Below are 12,477 nucleotides of genomic sequence, written 5' to 3'. Positions count from 1 at the left end.
CTGCAGCTATGTAGCTTCACATTCGCCGTACGGAAATGTGAGTGGTGTCGATCGAAGCGGAAAAAAAGTGAACCGTTTCTTTCACAATATAAAAGGAGGGAGATTCTGTAGAAAGTGTGTGTGCGTGTGTGTGTGTGTGTGTGTCAGTCTTCCCAGGCGAAGTCATACGGCTGGAAGTCGTCTCTCAGCCGCTTGCAGCCGTCCTCTTCCTCTTCCCGGCTCTGTTTACACTCCCTCCAGTCAGCTCGAGTCGGGGTGTTCAGCAACGCCTCGCTGGCCAGAACCTCCCTACACACACACACACACACACACACACACACACACACACACACACACACACATAAATATAAAACACACACACATGCTAATAACACAGGTGGATAGTAGCATTATCTTTATAGCCCCGTTGAAGCCTGTATTCGTCTAGCACCATTAAAAGTACTGAAAAACGAGTCATATTAGCACAATAGACAATAATACATATGATTTCTACTCATCCCTCACTGAGGGTGTTGAATGTTAAATGCAGACGGTTTTACCTTCCAAACTGCAGAGGGAAGTGTTTCTGAATGCGGTAGTAGAGTTTCTCCCCCGAGTCCAACTCCACGTAGAAGTACGGTGTCCCTGGAGGAGCAATCTGAACGCAAACACATTAAAAAACAGCCAACTTTAAAATTCTGTTTGTCTGTGAGAGAGAGATAGAGAGAGAGAGAGAGAGAGAGAGAGAGATAGAGAGAGAGAGAGAGAGAGAGATAGAGAGAGAGATAGTGTGCGTGCATGTATGTGATCCAGGTGTGTCTGTGTGTGCGTGTATACGTGTATGTCTGTGTATATGTGTGTGTGCGCGTGTATGTGTGTGTGCGTGTCTCTGTGTGTGCGTGCGTATGTGCGTGTGTGTGTGTGTGTGTGTGTACCTGTTTGAGGTCGGTGTGTTCAGGGATCTCCATCAGCTCCATCTGTTGCTCCTGAGCCTGCACCATGAAGGCCTCCTTGATGTCCTCCGTGGTGCAGCGGTCCAGCGGCACCGGGACCACCTGATCAAAGACCAATCAGATGAGTCACCATACACACGGGGTGGACAAAATAATAGAAACACCTGCTAACGTGACGCAATACTGTCAAACAGACGACATCCTAACCGACAATAACGTCAGTTTTTCATCTTCTGTTTTAGCAATTGCAGAACTAATGCTTGTCAACGTTTTTGGCAAATTGTGATTTCCGGACAAATGATTTACTGCAAAAATAATTAGAGAATTTGTCGAAAATGAAAGAAAATATTAGTAGCAGACCCCAAAACACTCAATGAACTGGCACCGAGTGTGTTTTTTCTAACTTAAAACAACAAAGTTGCATTTAAATGTTAATTTAACACCACACTGTGAAGTGAAACAGCAGCGTGATGCTCATATTGTCTCTTTAAACCTGCGTGTCTACCTGCAGCTGCAGGTGCTGGCTCCGGTAGTTCCTCTCAAACAGAACGCAGCGCTCTCCTCGGCTCTTGTAGAAGCTCTTCAGGGCCGACTTGTACTTCTCCATCTCCTCCAGCACCTCGGAGCTCAGCTCCACCACCGACTGGTAGTGACCGATGGGGAGGATCAGCATGTGCTGGGGCGTCAGGCTGCCTTTGGCCAGAGCCAGGTAACACTGCAACATACGAACACACCTCAGTACCTTAATGTTGTTGTATTTGTACAATATATAAATATCTTTAAGTGAACTCACATGTGTTCCGATGCTGATGACCAGGTGCTTCTCCACCTGAGGACTGGCCAGACAGAACCAGCACGGACCGGTCGGCTGAGCTGCACACAAATGAAATAAATAAGAATGTTAAAGGTTTACTGGAACTTTTACTGAACCTACAATGTCTCCTGCTACGAGGACAGGTGTTGGACTCACGGTGCCTGCGGGGCTGCTTGTTTTGTCCCTCAGGACGTCCGTCTCCTCCTCTTCCTCCTCCTCTTCCTCCTTCTCCGTCTCCATCTGAATACCTCTTCCTGCCTCGGCCTCTAAACCCCGCCCCCTGCTTCTGACTCAGGTCAAAGAAGAACTGATTGGCCGGCTCCTGAACAGGAAGGACAGAGAGAGAGACGGTTGGGTTTTTCAAAATAAAATTGCAACACATGGCCTCATTTAGCACCGTTAAAAAAAAACTTTATTTTGAAAGTATCTGAGTGGCAGATATAATAAGCACGAATAGAAATCTTTAGGTGATAAGAAAAATAACTTCTTCACACTCTCTCTCTCTCTCTCTCTCTCTCTCTCTCTCGCTCTCTCTCGCTCTCTCTCGCTCACACACACACACACCCACACTACCTCCTCCTGTGTGGTGAAGCTCGTCTTCTGTTTGTCCGTCTTGTCTCTGGTGGAGCGTCTGTACGGGTTCTCCGTCACGTCCTGCGGCTGCTTCACCAGCTCTGATGCCTCCATCGTCTTCATGGGGATGATGTTGAAGGCGTACAAATACTGCGGCAGACAGACAGACAGACAGACAGACAGACAGGCAGACTTTTTTAATGGATGTTCATCACATTGAACATCAGAGATTTAGGTTAAAAGTCGACGTTCTTTGTGATTTAGGAGACGAACCTTCTTCTTGGTCGGGTTACTGACGGCCGCCAGTGCGATGAAGCGGCTGACGTGTTGAGCGTTCTCCTGGAGAATAACGTGGTTCCTGAAACACATGAAGAGTATCGTTAGAACAGATGTTATGACGGATGTTATTAGGGCCATTTTTTTAAAAATCCACAAATTTACGAGAAAAAAAATTCACTAATTTACAAGAAAAAGATACTTCTAATAATAAAAACTTCTTATTGGAAAACAATTTAAATTTGTGAATTTATTTCTCATAAATTTAACGCTTCATTCTTGGATATTTTAAATATAAAACAGTAATATTTCCCCCCCATCCCAGCTCAGTATTTCTTTAATATTGTTTTACTAACACTCCGTCATACAGAGTAACACAGGAGGAATAATGTGAATCCTCCTCCGTCTACCTGTAGGGCAGCCGTTCGTAGTGAGCGCCCTCTAGTGCAGCAAAGTGGTATCGCGGCTTCAGGTGGTCGGCGAGGTCGGCGACGGAGACGCTGCCACAAAACTTAGTGTTCACTTCCTGCAACACGAGAGAACAACAGCGGAGAGTTAAAGGAAACGATGCGTTTGAGAGGCTGCTCTGGAGCTTCTGACATCATTGATAAACGTTTGACACTTTTGAACCCTCGATGAAGTCGTCTGTAACGGATGATTCTGACCTAAATCTAAATATTTAAAGTCAGAATTTGATGCGTTAATATACAACTTTGACACATTGTTCACACGCCGCCATTTAATGCATTAATATTATAAACAATATTATTTATAACCAATTTGAAGTTAATTTCATAGTGAATTAATTAATAAATACATTTATAATGAAATAGAATAAAAGGAAATAAAATAAAGTAAAATTAAATTAAATAAAATAAAGTAAAATAAAGGATTTTAATTAACTTTAAATGCAGTTTAAAAGTTATTCCACGTCTTTATGTAACAGTGAAGTAACATCGTTAATATGAAGGTTACCGGGGCGTTCCCGTACTGCCACACGCCTCGGGGCCACTGTGACGTCAGCAGGACGTCGACTCCTCTGAACTTGGAGCTTCCGGTCAGCGGGGCCACGAGGGCCGACAGGTCTTTGGAGGTGAAGCAGTGAGCCGGGGCCGGTTCCTGGAGGGCCTCCCGACCGCTGACGTAGGCGATCTGTAGCCCGGACACGCCCGTGAACACACCGCGCCGACCTACAAACACACGGAGAGACCGTTAACATGTTCAACTCGACTACAGCCCCCCCCCCCCCCCCCCTCTCTCCAGAGGCTCCAGATGTTCTTACCCAGATACGTGATGTTGTCGGCCAGCTCGCAGCCGTCGGCGCCGGGGAAACACTTCACCGCCTCCTGGCTCGCTGCTCCGAGGATGTAAGTGTGGACGGGAGCTGAGGAGGCACAAAGGACGCTTAGGTGACAGAAGGAAGCAGAAAACAGAACTTTATCAGCCTGGTTTTCACTGTTTTAATACAAACTATTTAATAATACTAAAATGTACAATATCTGATAAGAGGCTATTGTTATTTAATTTAAGATAAAAGGAGGAAATACAGCAAAAAAAGATGGTTTAACTCAAGAACACTGTCAACAAATGATGCTTTAAAATAACACATTAACTATTTCTTATATTTATAATGTTATAATTAAAATGCAGTTGTGTTTCACTCATAGAAACTCTAATATCTTCAGGTACGTCACCTTCTTCTCACCTGTATTACAGAGTAAATAACGTTAAAAACAACAACAACTTGTACAAACTAACTAACTTGGTGCAACATCTGGTCATCCAGATGTTTTCGTACCTTTCTTGGCTCCGGTTTTGTACAGCTGCCACTCTGCTTCGGCCTCCGGCGACGTCCCGAAAAACTCTCCGACGCACAGCAGCAGCTGAGAGGAAAGAAAGAGATCAGAATTAGATTTATGTTTCTGTAAACTTTAATAAAAACAACTCAAATGTCTCGTGACTCACATCGAATGGCCCCGTCTTCTTCTGGATGCTCTGCACTCTGGAGAACAGAGCGTTCAGCCGGCCTTCAACGTCTCCACACGCCAAGCTGTGAACAAACAAACACCCACAACTGTAATCTGACAACAAGGAAAATAAATATGTATATAAAATATAATATTAATGGTATAAATATTTATATATTGTAAAATAGACTTAAAAATAGACTTAAATAAGCAGAATTCCTTTAAAAAGACTCCAAATGACTCAAAGTGAGCCTTTAATGATGTGTTTTTTATTGTACATTAAAGACAATGAAATTCGGCCGACATCACCTGACTAGCACGTGACTTTTACATTAGTAACATGTGAAACTAATGTAAAGGATCCGGTTGTAACTCTTCTATTGTCAGTGTCACATTAAAAACTTTCCTCCTTCCAGCTATAATAGAACAACTTAATTATGCCGAATTGTTCAGTCCTCATTATAAATATCGATTATGCATTTAGATCATAATTTATGACGTATGTACACGTGTCAGAAAGTAACGCAACCTTAAATTATATAAACGTTGAATGAGGTTCGGTGAGAGTCAGAACGGTTAAGATAAAATAAATAAAACACATTAAATCGTCACATATTCAACATTTAAAGAGATTAAACGTGATTTAAGTAATAATAAAGTATTTATAAAAGTTAAACTTACACTCTCACCGGTTGTTCTGCCATGTTTTTGGCTAAATATTCGCTGTTAAAAATGTGTGATTTGGATTTTTGCAGCTTGAACGTTTTGGTCCGTCGCTGATAGTGGTCCGGTCAAAACAACAGCCGGAACTATTATCCATTTAACAAATCACACAACTATAGTCGCAGGAAATATATTTTATTAAATTCGCAAATATATTTAATGTTAATGTAGATTTTTTTACGTCTACTTTACATTAATTTAGTCAAACCCCAAAAATAAATAAGAGTCACGTTGTTACCCGGAGAGATTTTAGAGCGGAGAGAGTGGTTGCCAGGTTTGACTCTTACACATCAATTTAGAAAAAACAAATGACACACTTTAGCCGTATAAACGCAACTCAAGGTCCACTCACTGTCTTTTTGAAGAGCTTTCAACCACACATTCAGTCTTCATCAGCGATCTCAGATTATTGACAAAGTCAAGAATGAACTTTTGCAAATGGATAAAACAGTTTTCAATGATTTTCTATTAAATTGTACTTTATTTATTTCATAATTTAAGATAAAAACATAAAAGCATTGTATGTGTTATCTCCATTATTTAAATTAGAATATAATTAAATAAAAAATGAATAGAAGTCTAAAGCATTTATATCTCCAGTACTTTACTCCCTTATTTCAATGTATTACTTGATGAAAATGTTCAATATACAATATATAAGTAACAATATGTTCCTAAAACAACATTTTAAAGCAGGTACCTGTAGTTTTACGGATTATAGTATTATCTGGCAACCCCGCGGGCCCTCGGCCGATCCTCCATCCTGGTACTTTACCTTCATCCTGGTAACTCACAAGTCCCCGGACCAAAAACAGGAAGTAAGTAGCCGAATCAAACGTAAAAAAAATCACTTTCTGTTTGCTAGTCGGGGGGCGTGTGGGAGCGCGCGCAGAAAGCTCAATTGCGGGAAAATAACCGAGAACAAACCGTCAGAATACCGTAAAAAACCCGCACATACGCCACAAGCTTTTCACCTTGTCGAGTTAACATGGCGCCGGAGATTTTTCGTCTTTATTTCGCTTGGTGGATGCTAACGGTTAGCATCACAGCTTACTCCTGGAAACATAGTTTAACGTTAATGTAGCTACGTTGCTGCTCTGTGTGTTTTTAAACTACAACGCTATTGTGGGTTTACATCACGTTAAAGTCTCTTTCTACCGCTAAATCCCTGTGTTCCACTTGGCGATTCAGCCAAACTCCACTTAAAAATAGACCCATTCTACTTCGTCTTGCTTATTTCTGACCAATACATACATTTATAATTTGAACTTTGAAGTAAAACCTCTCACAGTGATCGTGCCTATAATTCGGCGCATATATTGTCCAACAAGCATCTTAGCAGGTTTTAACCAAATTATACCGGCTGTGCTGCCTCTGCTCCGTATCTGCAGTATTGAGCTTCCACTGCAAACAGCAGAGGGCGGTAGCGAGCAGCTCAACATAAATACACATTTTTATTAAAATAACTCACAAATTATGGATTAATTCTCACCCGAATTAACTGATCTCAACTAACGATGAGTAACATGTCACAAGGACCGATGTGGGAGGTGAACGTCTTTGCTGATATGCAATTTGGCTTTAAATTAGTATATTTGTTCAGGCAGTTTGGTGTGAATGAACAATAAATAAACATTTTGTTTTTGTATTCCTGTCGTGACATTATGAAGTTATCTTTACTTTTAGGTGTCTTGTACAGATGTTGCTGTTCTTCAATTGGTCTTAACATCATTAAATACTTATATATTATAATATACTATTATATAATATATTATAAAGCCATTATCCAAGTATCCAAAGTACCTACAAGTTCACTCAGATAATCTAATATTTTCTCTCTGCATGTGCATATACAAGCAATTTATAGTATTATTATAAAACAATCACAACTAAAATAAATGTAATATTTATTCATTAAATTAATTTAAAGCAACATAAATGCCATTAAATTGAATAAATATCCCATTTTATGAAATGTGTCGTGCTAATTTCTATAAATACTGTCAAACAATTAATGCACAATTTGTATTAAATGTATATTTTATTCATAAATAACATTTTGGCCTGTTTTAATACATTTATATTCATCAAAATAACCCCAAATAAGCACTTTGTTAAAGGTACAAATGCTGTGCTATGAATTCTACTCTCACAACGCTCATCCATGTTCTGTTCTTGATTAAATTAACTTCATAGATAGTTAAAATAATCTTTATTTGCACACATTGTGGCCATGACACAGCGGCCCGTGTGTTTGATTCCTCTCCAGGTGGACGATGAGTTCAGCAGCAGAGGACGAGGACGCGGCGGCGTTAGAAACCGTGAAGTCGGTCACGCTCACTCAGGACAGCGACGGAAGCATCATCCTGCACTGCCCTCCTCACGGTGGGTCATCTACCGGCTAATATATATGGGTCTATTAATAATCATATTAATCGCTTTAATTAGACTTAGACTTTAGGACAAACATTTTACATTTTATAAACCAAACAATTTAAAGAAGAGTGTGTGTGTGTGTGTGTGTGTGTGTGTGTGTGTGTGTGTGTAGACGAGGACTCTGAGCCCCTTCAGAAGAAACTGCGCCTCTCTACTGAAGAACAGGACGACTTGGACACTCCTCAGTTCTCTGTGGTCACTTTACCGAGTGAGTCTTTACATCACTGACATGATGTCAACAACATCTATATATATATATATATATGTGTATATATATATATGTGTATATATATATATATGTGTATATATATATATATATATATATATATGTTGACGTCTTCTTCCTCCTCAGTGTCGGAGAGCGATGAAGGCTTCGAGGTGACGATGACGGCCACAGCGGACGGGGATCTCTCTGAGGAAGGAGTCGCTCAGATTCAGGTGCAGAACCAGCTCCTCCTACTTTTATCTGGTCCTGAACCAGTCTCAGTGTAGTCCTGATCCTCTATCAGACCTCTATCAGTAAAGAGACCATCAGAGAGAAGATGGTCTGTTTCTATAGAGTTATTCTTGATGCTCGTCATCGGAGCCACCGGGTCGGATTCTGGTGAAACCAGATGAACTCATGCAGGTTCACCAGAAACGTATTGCTGGACCCGCTGGAGGGAAAGGAGGCACGGGAGAACCAGAACCAGGACTGAGAGGGGCAGAGGGGCAGACTGTCAGACCCTGCTGCAGTAACATGAGAGGTTTTCTAAAGAGTCTGGTGCCCAGAAACACTACCACTTCAGTCCACAGGGGGCGACAGAATCAACGCTAAACAAAGTCACCGGACTGCTTATATGTCGACTTAAAGTCTCGATGTTTCACGAAGCTTTTTGTTTGTTGTGCTCTTAAAATAAAACCTCCTTCATGTGTGTAGATTCTGCAGCAGGAGGAGGAGTCTCTCTCGCCCGATCAGAAGTCAGAGGTGTCACCTGTCAGTCAGGCCTGGTTCACCACGAAAGAAGACAAAGACACGCTGGCTAACAAAGGTGTGAACACAGCACAGGTTCACGTAACATTTCTTTTCCTTGTTATGCGTCGCAGTAATCCTGGATTGATTTAAATGCAACTGAAACTGTATTTACAACAAGCTCACCCACCTTTTGTCACAACTTACTGTGTACAGATAACTATTACCTCATTACATTTATAATAATATATATAATAATATGTAACATTTCCCGCCCTTCAGGTCACAAGTGGAAACAGGGCATGTGGTCCAAAGAGGAGATCGACCTTCTGATGAGCAACATCGATCAATACGTGAAGGTTCGTCACTTCCTGTCTCTATTTCGGTCCCGTACATGTCGTTCGATGTTTGAACCCCTAACCTCCTCCGTGCTCTGGCTTCAGGGCCGAGGCATCGACGACCCGGCGGAGATCATCTTCGAGATGTCCAAAGAGGAGAGGAAGGACTTCTACCGCTCCGTGGCGTTGGGCTTGAACCGGCCGCTGTTCGCCGTCTACAGACGAGTTCTACGGATGTACGACAACCGAAACCACGTCGGGAAGTGAGTTCACGAGGTTCAGACATCGGGAAAAACAACTTAACTTTGTTATTTCTTCACTTTGAACGTGTTTATTCATCTCCCTCAGGTACACTCCTGATGAGATAGAGAAGCTCAAAGCGTGAGTGAAACCTTTGCGTGTCTTTCTTTTAATAATGAAGTAAATGAAAAGTGTGTTTATTAAAATCGAGTATCGTTTCTATGTTCAGGTTGAGGGAGAAACACGGGAACGACTGGGCGACCATCGGAGCAGCTCTGGGTCGCAGCGCCTCTTCAGTCAAAGACCGCTGCCGACTGATGAAGGACACCTGCAACACAGGTAGAGTACTCCAGTACATGCTGGAGGTACTTTACTTCTTTTATACTTCTACTACATCTCAGAGGGAAAGATTTACTACTTTGTCCGGCAACTTGACCAAAGATTCAGATTTTTTTTGTACAAAAACACACAAAATATGAAGTTTAACTCCCCAAAAGTTGATAGAAGTACAGCTGAGACCAACAGTTGACGTGTTAGTAATAAGCTCCTCACCGTCACTCTAAGTAAAGGATGGTTTGTCTGTTTATTTTTCATATGAAACATTTGTCGTCTTCTTCTTTGTTGTTCTTTAGGTAAATGGAGTGAGGAGGAGGAGCGGCGTCTCGCTGAGGTCGTGTACGAGATGGCGGGCGCATCGCCGGGCTCGGCGGTCACGGGCGGCGTTTCTTGGGCGTCGGTTGCCGATCAGGTTCGCACGCGCTCAGAGAAACAGTGTCGGTCGAAGTGGTTGAACTACCTGAACTGGAAACACAGCGGAGGAACCGAGTGGATGAAGGAGGACGACCTCAACCTCATACGCAGGTACGCTGTCCTCTCTCTCGCTCTCTCATTGTACGCATGAATCCAAGATTATGATGCATGAATTAAAAGAGTTCAACGATGTGTTTCAGGATATTGGAGCTGGAGGTGGAGGATGAGAATGAAATCAAGTGGGAGGATCTCGCCGGCGGGTGGAGCAGCGTCCGGTCGCCTCAGTGGCTGCGATCCAAGTGGTGGAGCATCAAGAGACAAGTAGCCAATCACAAGGAGATCCCCTTCAACGGTGCTCAAGAGTGTTTACATCTGAAGCTGCAGTTTGTTTGTTGTAAAGATTTATTTATAGTTTTTAATTCACCTTTTGGAGGATTTTTTTTAGACCGTTTTTTTAATTTTATCTAACATAATATTAATTATTATTATTATCATATAATATATTACTTTCTAATATAATAATAATATTATTATAATAAATCACAGGAAACTGTTGACACTCAACCCTGTGTTTGTCCTCAGTCCTCCTGAAGGGTCTCCAGGAGCTCATGGCGTCATCACAGACGGTGTCCGGACCGGTAAGTCCCTCCTCTTCCTCCTCCTCTTCGCTCCAGATCCGACTCACCCGATTGGACGAGAGCGTCGGCGGCGGTGGCAGCCCCGCCCCCGGCTCCATGGCGGCGCTGCAGATTCCCGTTCAGATCCCGCTGCAGATCACACACCTGGGTGAGAGTTTGAGTGTGTTTCTATGCAGACGATGCAGACTTTTACATCAACGGTTGTGTTTAACTCACCTTTTTGTTTTTCTCTGTCAGCTTCAGATTCCTCAGCAGCAGCCAGCGACGGTGAAACCGTCACGCTGAACACCGGAGCCCTGCAGACCTTCGAGATCCTGCCCGTGAGCACAAACACATCGATATACTAGAGTTCTGCAGCAGCACTCGGCTTCTACACATAAGAAATGACGATGTGTCTTGAGGGAAATTGTGAAACTCAATCCAAAAATATAAACAATATGAATTAGCGCCACCTACTGTTTGAAGCTAACAGTCACATCAACAGTATAGTGGATGGAAACGCACATAAATGAGCATTTTTGCTTCGCAGATTGTCAGTAAATTCGATTAAACTTGCTCTGTTTTTCTATTGTCTTTATTTCCAGTCCTTCCACCTGCAGCCCACCGGCACCCCGGGCACCTACTACCTGCAGACGTCGTCCAATCACGGCCTCCCGCTCAGCCTCTCCACCAGTCAGGGGCTCCCGCTCAGCTTAGCCAATAACAGCACGGTTACCCTGACCACGGGCTCCTCCCCCTCGTCCCACGAGCACATCATCCTCCACAGCCTGTCGGTCGGTTTCAGACCACGTCGAGTGTAAAGCGTCTTGTGTTATTTGTTCTACACTCTTCATCTCCATCTTCGTGTGTTTTTGTTTTTTTCCCGCCTCAGACGGACGGCCTCTGCTCCGGCGACGGCGTCATCATCCAGACGGTCACCTCTGACCCCGCCTCCTCGGACCCTCTCGGCCAATCGCAGCTGGTTGTGGCGACAGAGGGGCGGAGCCAGGACGACCGGCTCGATGCCACGAGTCTCCTGGAGGGGTCGGAGAACGTTGTTACGGAAACTCAGGAGCCAATCACAGACGGCTTCAGCGACAAGGTTCACCCAAAATGACTATGATTGAGTATTTATATACAACATACTGCATAATATACCTGCACAATGTATTCAGAGTAAAAACGAAGACTTTACAAGATTTAAGAGATATAAGAGAATTATTTTTAAATATTCACATACGTGTGTGTGTCTGTGTGTGTGTATATATCAGGAGCTGAGCTCACCGTCTGTTGAGGGTCCAGTGGTGCATTCTGGGATAATATCCGGCAGCGCCGTGCTGATTGTGTCTCCTCCAAACATCAGCAGCACACTGACAGGTCACACACACACACACACACACACACACACACACACACACACACACACACACACACACACACACACACACACACACACACACACACACACACATATCTTTTTTCATTTTAAGAATCTAAAATCAACAACAACATGAGGTTTAAAGTTTGACTGCAGAGCTGCTCATCGTTCATCGTCTTTGTCCTCAGATCCGATTCTGGAGAACCAGGAAGGATCTGACTGAGCTAGACCTCCACCATGGACCAACAGGATGAGGTCACTTCCTGTCTGTCCGTGTGGAAGCTGCTGCTGTTTCAAACCAGGAAGTGAACGTTGAACGTTTGAAGCTTCACACTGAACCCCTGGATGAAATGTGAACGCAGCGCTGCCGGAGCTCGTCCTGCTGAAGACGTCCTCCATAAGACGTCCTGCATCAGACGTCCTCCATAAGACGTCCTGCATCAGACGTTCTGCATCAGACGTCCTCCATAAGACGTCCTGC

General features: G+C 43.2%; 2 protein-coding genes across 5 annotated transcripts; one reads left to right on the top strand and one right to left on the bottom strand.

The window, feature by feature from the left end:
• Positions 1–10: 10 nt before the first annotated feature.
• cwf19l1 (CWF19 like cell cycle control factor 1) lies at positions 11–5,332 on the bottom strand. The gene is made up of 14 exons (XM_031859226.1): positions 5,244–5,332; positions 4,561–4,645; positions 4,394–4,478; positions 3,878–3,979; positions 3,571–3,785; positions 3,006–3,121; positions 2,593–2,677; positions 2,320–2,469; positions 1,903–2,068; positions 1,726–1,805; positions 1,438–1,647; positions 915–1,034; positions 540–637; positions 11–288 (listed from the first exon to the last, which is right to left on the bottom strand). The coding sequence occupies exons 1-14, from the start codon at positions 5,264–5,266 to the stop codon at positions 144–146; spliced, it is 1,680 nt and encodes a 559-aa protein (XP_031715086.1). The 5' UTR covers positions 5,267–5,332; the 3' UTR covers positions 11–143.
• A 687-nt stretch (positions 5,333–6,019) lies between these two features.
• LOC116390011 (cyclin-D-binding Myb-like transcription factor 1) lies at positions 6,020–12,430 on the top strand. Of its 4 annotated transcripts, XM_031859224.1 has the most exons (17): positions 6,020–6,103; positions 7,528–7,670; positions 7,834–7,929; positions 8,074–8,159; positions 8,641–8,752; positions 8,956–9,032; positions 9,117–9,274; positions 9,360–9,392; positions 9,481–9,590; positions 9,884–10,112; positions 10,202–10,353; positions 10,584–10,787; positions 10,877–10,959; positions 11,224–11,412; positions 11,511–11,720; positions 11,890–11,995; positions 12,185–12,430. In XM_031859224.1, the coding sequence occupies exons 2-17, from the start codon at positions 7,562–7,564 to the stop codon at positions 12,217–12,219; spliced, it is 1,989 nt and encodes a 662-aa protein (XP_031715084.1). In that variant the 5' UTR covers positions 6,020–6,103; positions 7,528–7,561; the 3' UTR covers positions 12,220–12,430. The 4 variants fall into 4 exon arrangements, with proteins under 4 accessions (XP_031715084.1, XP_031715085.1, XP_031715082.1 ...); XM_031859225.1 differs by lacking the exon at positions 11,890–11,995; XM_031859222.1 differs by having other exon boundaries at positions 11,890–12,430.
• The last annotated feature ends 47 nt before the right edge of the window (positions 12,431–12,477 follow it).

This window comes from Anarrhichthys ocellatus, unplaced genomic scaffold, assembly GCF_004355925.1.
Source record: "Anarrhichthys ocellatus isolate YVR2014 unplaced genomic scaffold, GSC_Weel_1.0 scaffold21, whole genome shotgun sequence".
Lineage (NCBI taxonomy): Eukaryota > Metazoa > Chordata > Actinopteri > Perciformes > Anarhichadidae > Anarrhichthys > Anarrhichthys ocellatus.
This window is presented reverse-complemented; position numbering and strand designations above follow the sequence as displayed.

Excerpts from the sequence above, each read along its gene's own strand:
- LOC116390011 (XM_031859222.1), top strand. The coding sequence starts at position 7,562 with ATGAGTTCAGCAGCAGAGGACGAGGACGCGGCGGCGTTAGAAACCGTG. Across the intron at positions 7,671-7,833 it reads CCTGCACTGCCCTCCTCACG|ACGAGGACTCTGAGCCCCTT; the intron begins GTGGGTCATCTA and ends GTGTGTGTGTAG. Across the intron at positions 10,354-10,583 it reads CAAGGAGATCCCCTTCAACG|TCCTCCTGAAGGGTCTCCAG; the intron begins GTGCTCAAGAGT and ends GTTTGTCCTCAG.
- cwf19l1 (XM_031859226.1), bottom strand. The coding sequence starts at position 5,266 with ATGGCAGAACAACCGGTGAGAGT. Across the intron at positions 4,479-4,560 it reads AGAAGACGGGGCCATTCGAT|CTGCTGCTGTGCGTCGGAGA; the intron begins GTGAGTCACGAG and ends CTTTCCTCTCAG. Across the intron at positions 3,786-3,877 it reads CGACAACATCACGTATCTGG|GTCGGCGCGGTGTGTTCACG; the intron begins GTAAGAACATCT and ends GTGTGTTTGTAG.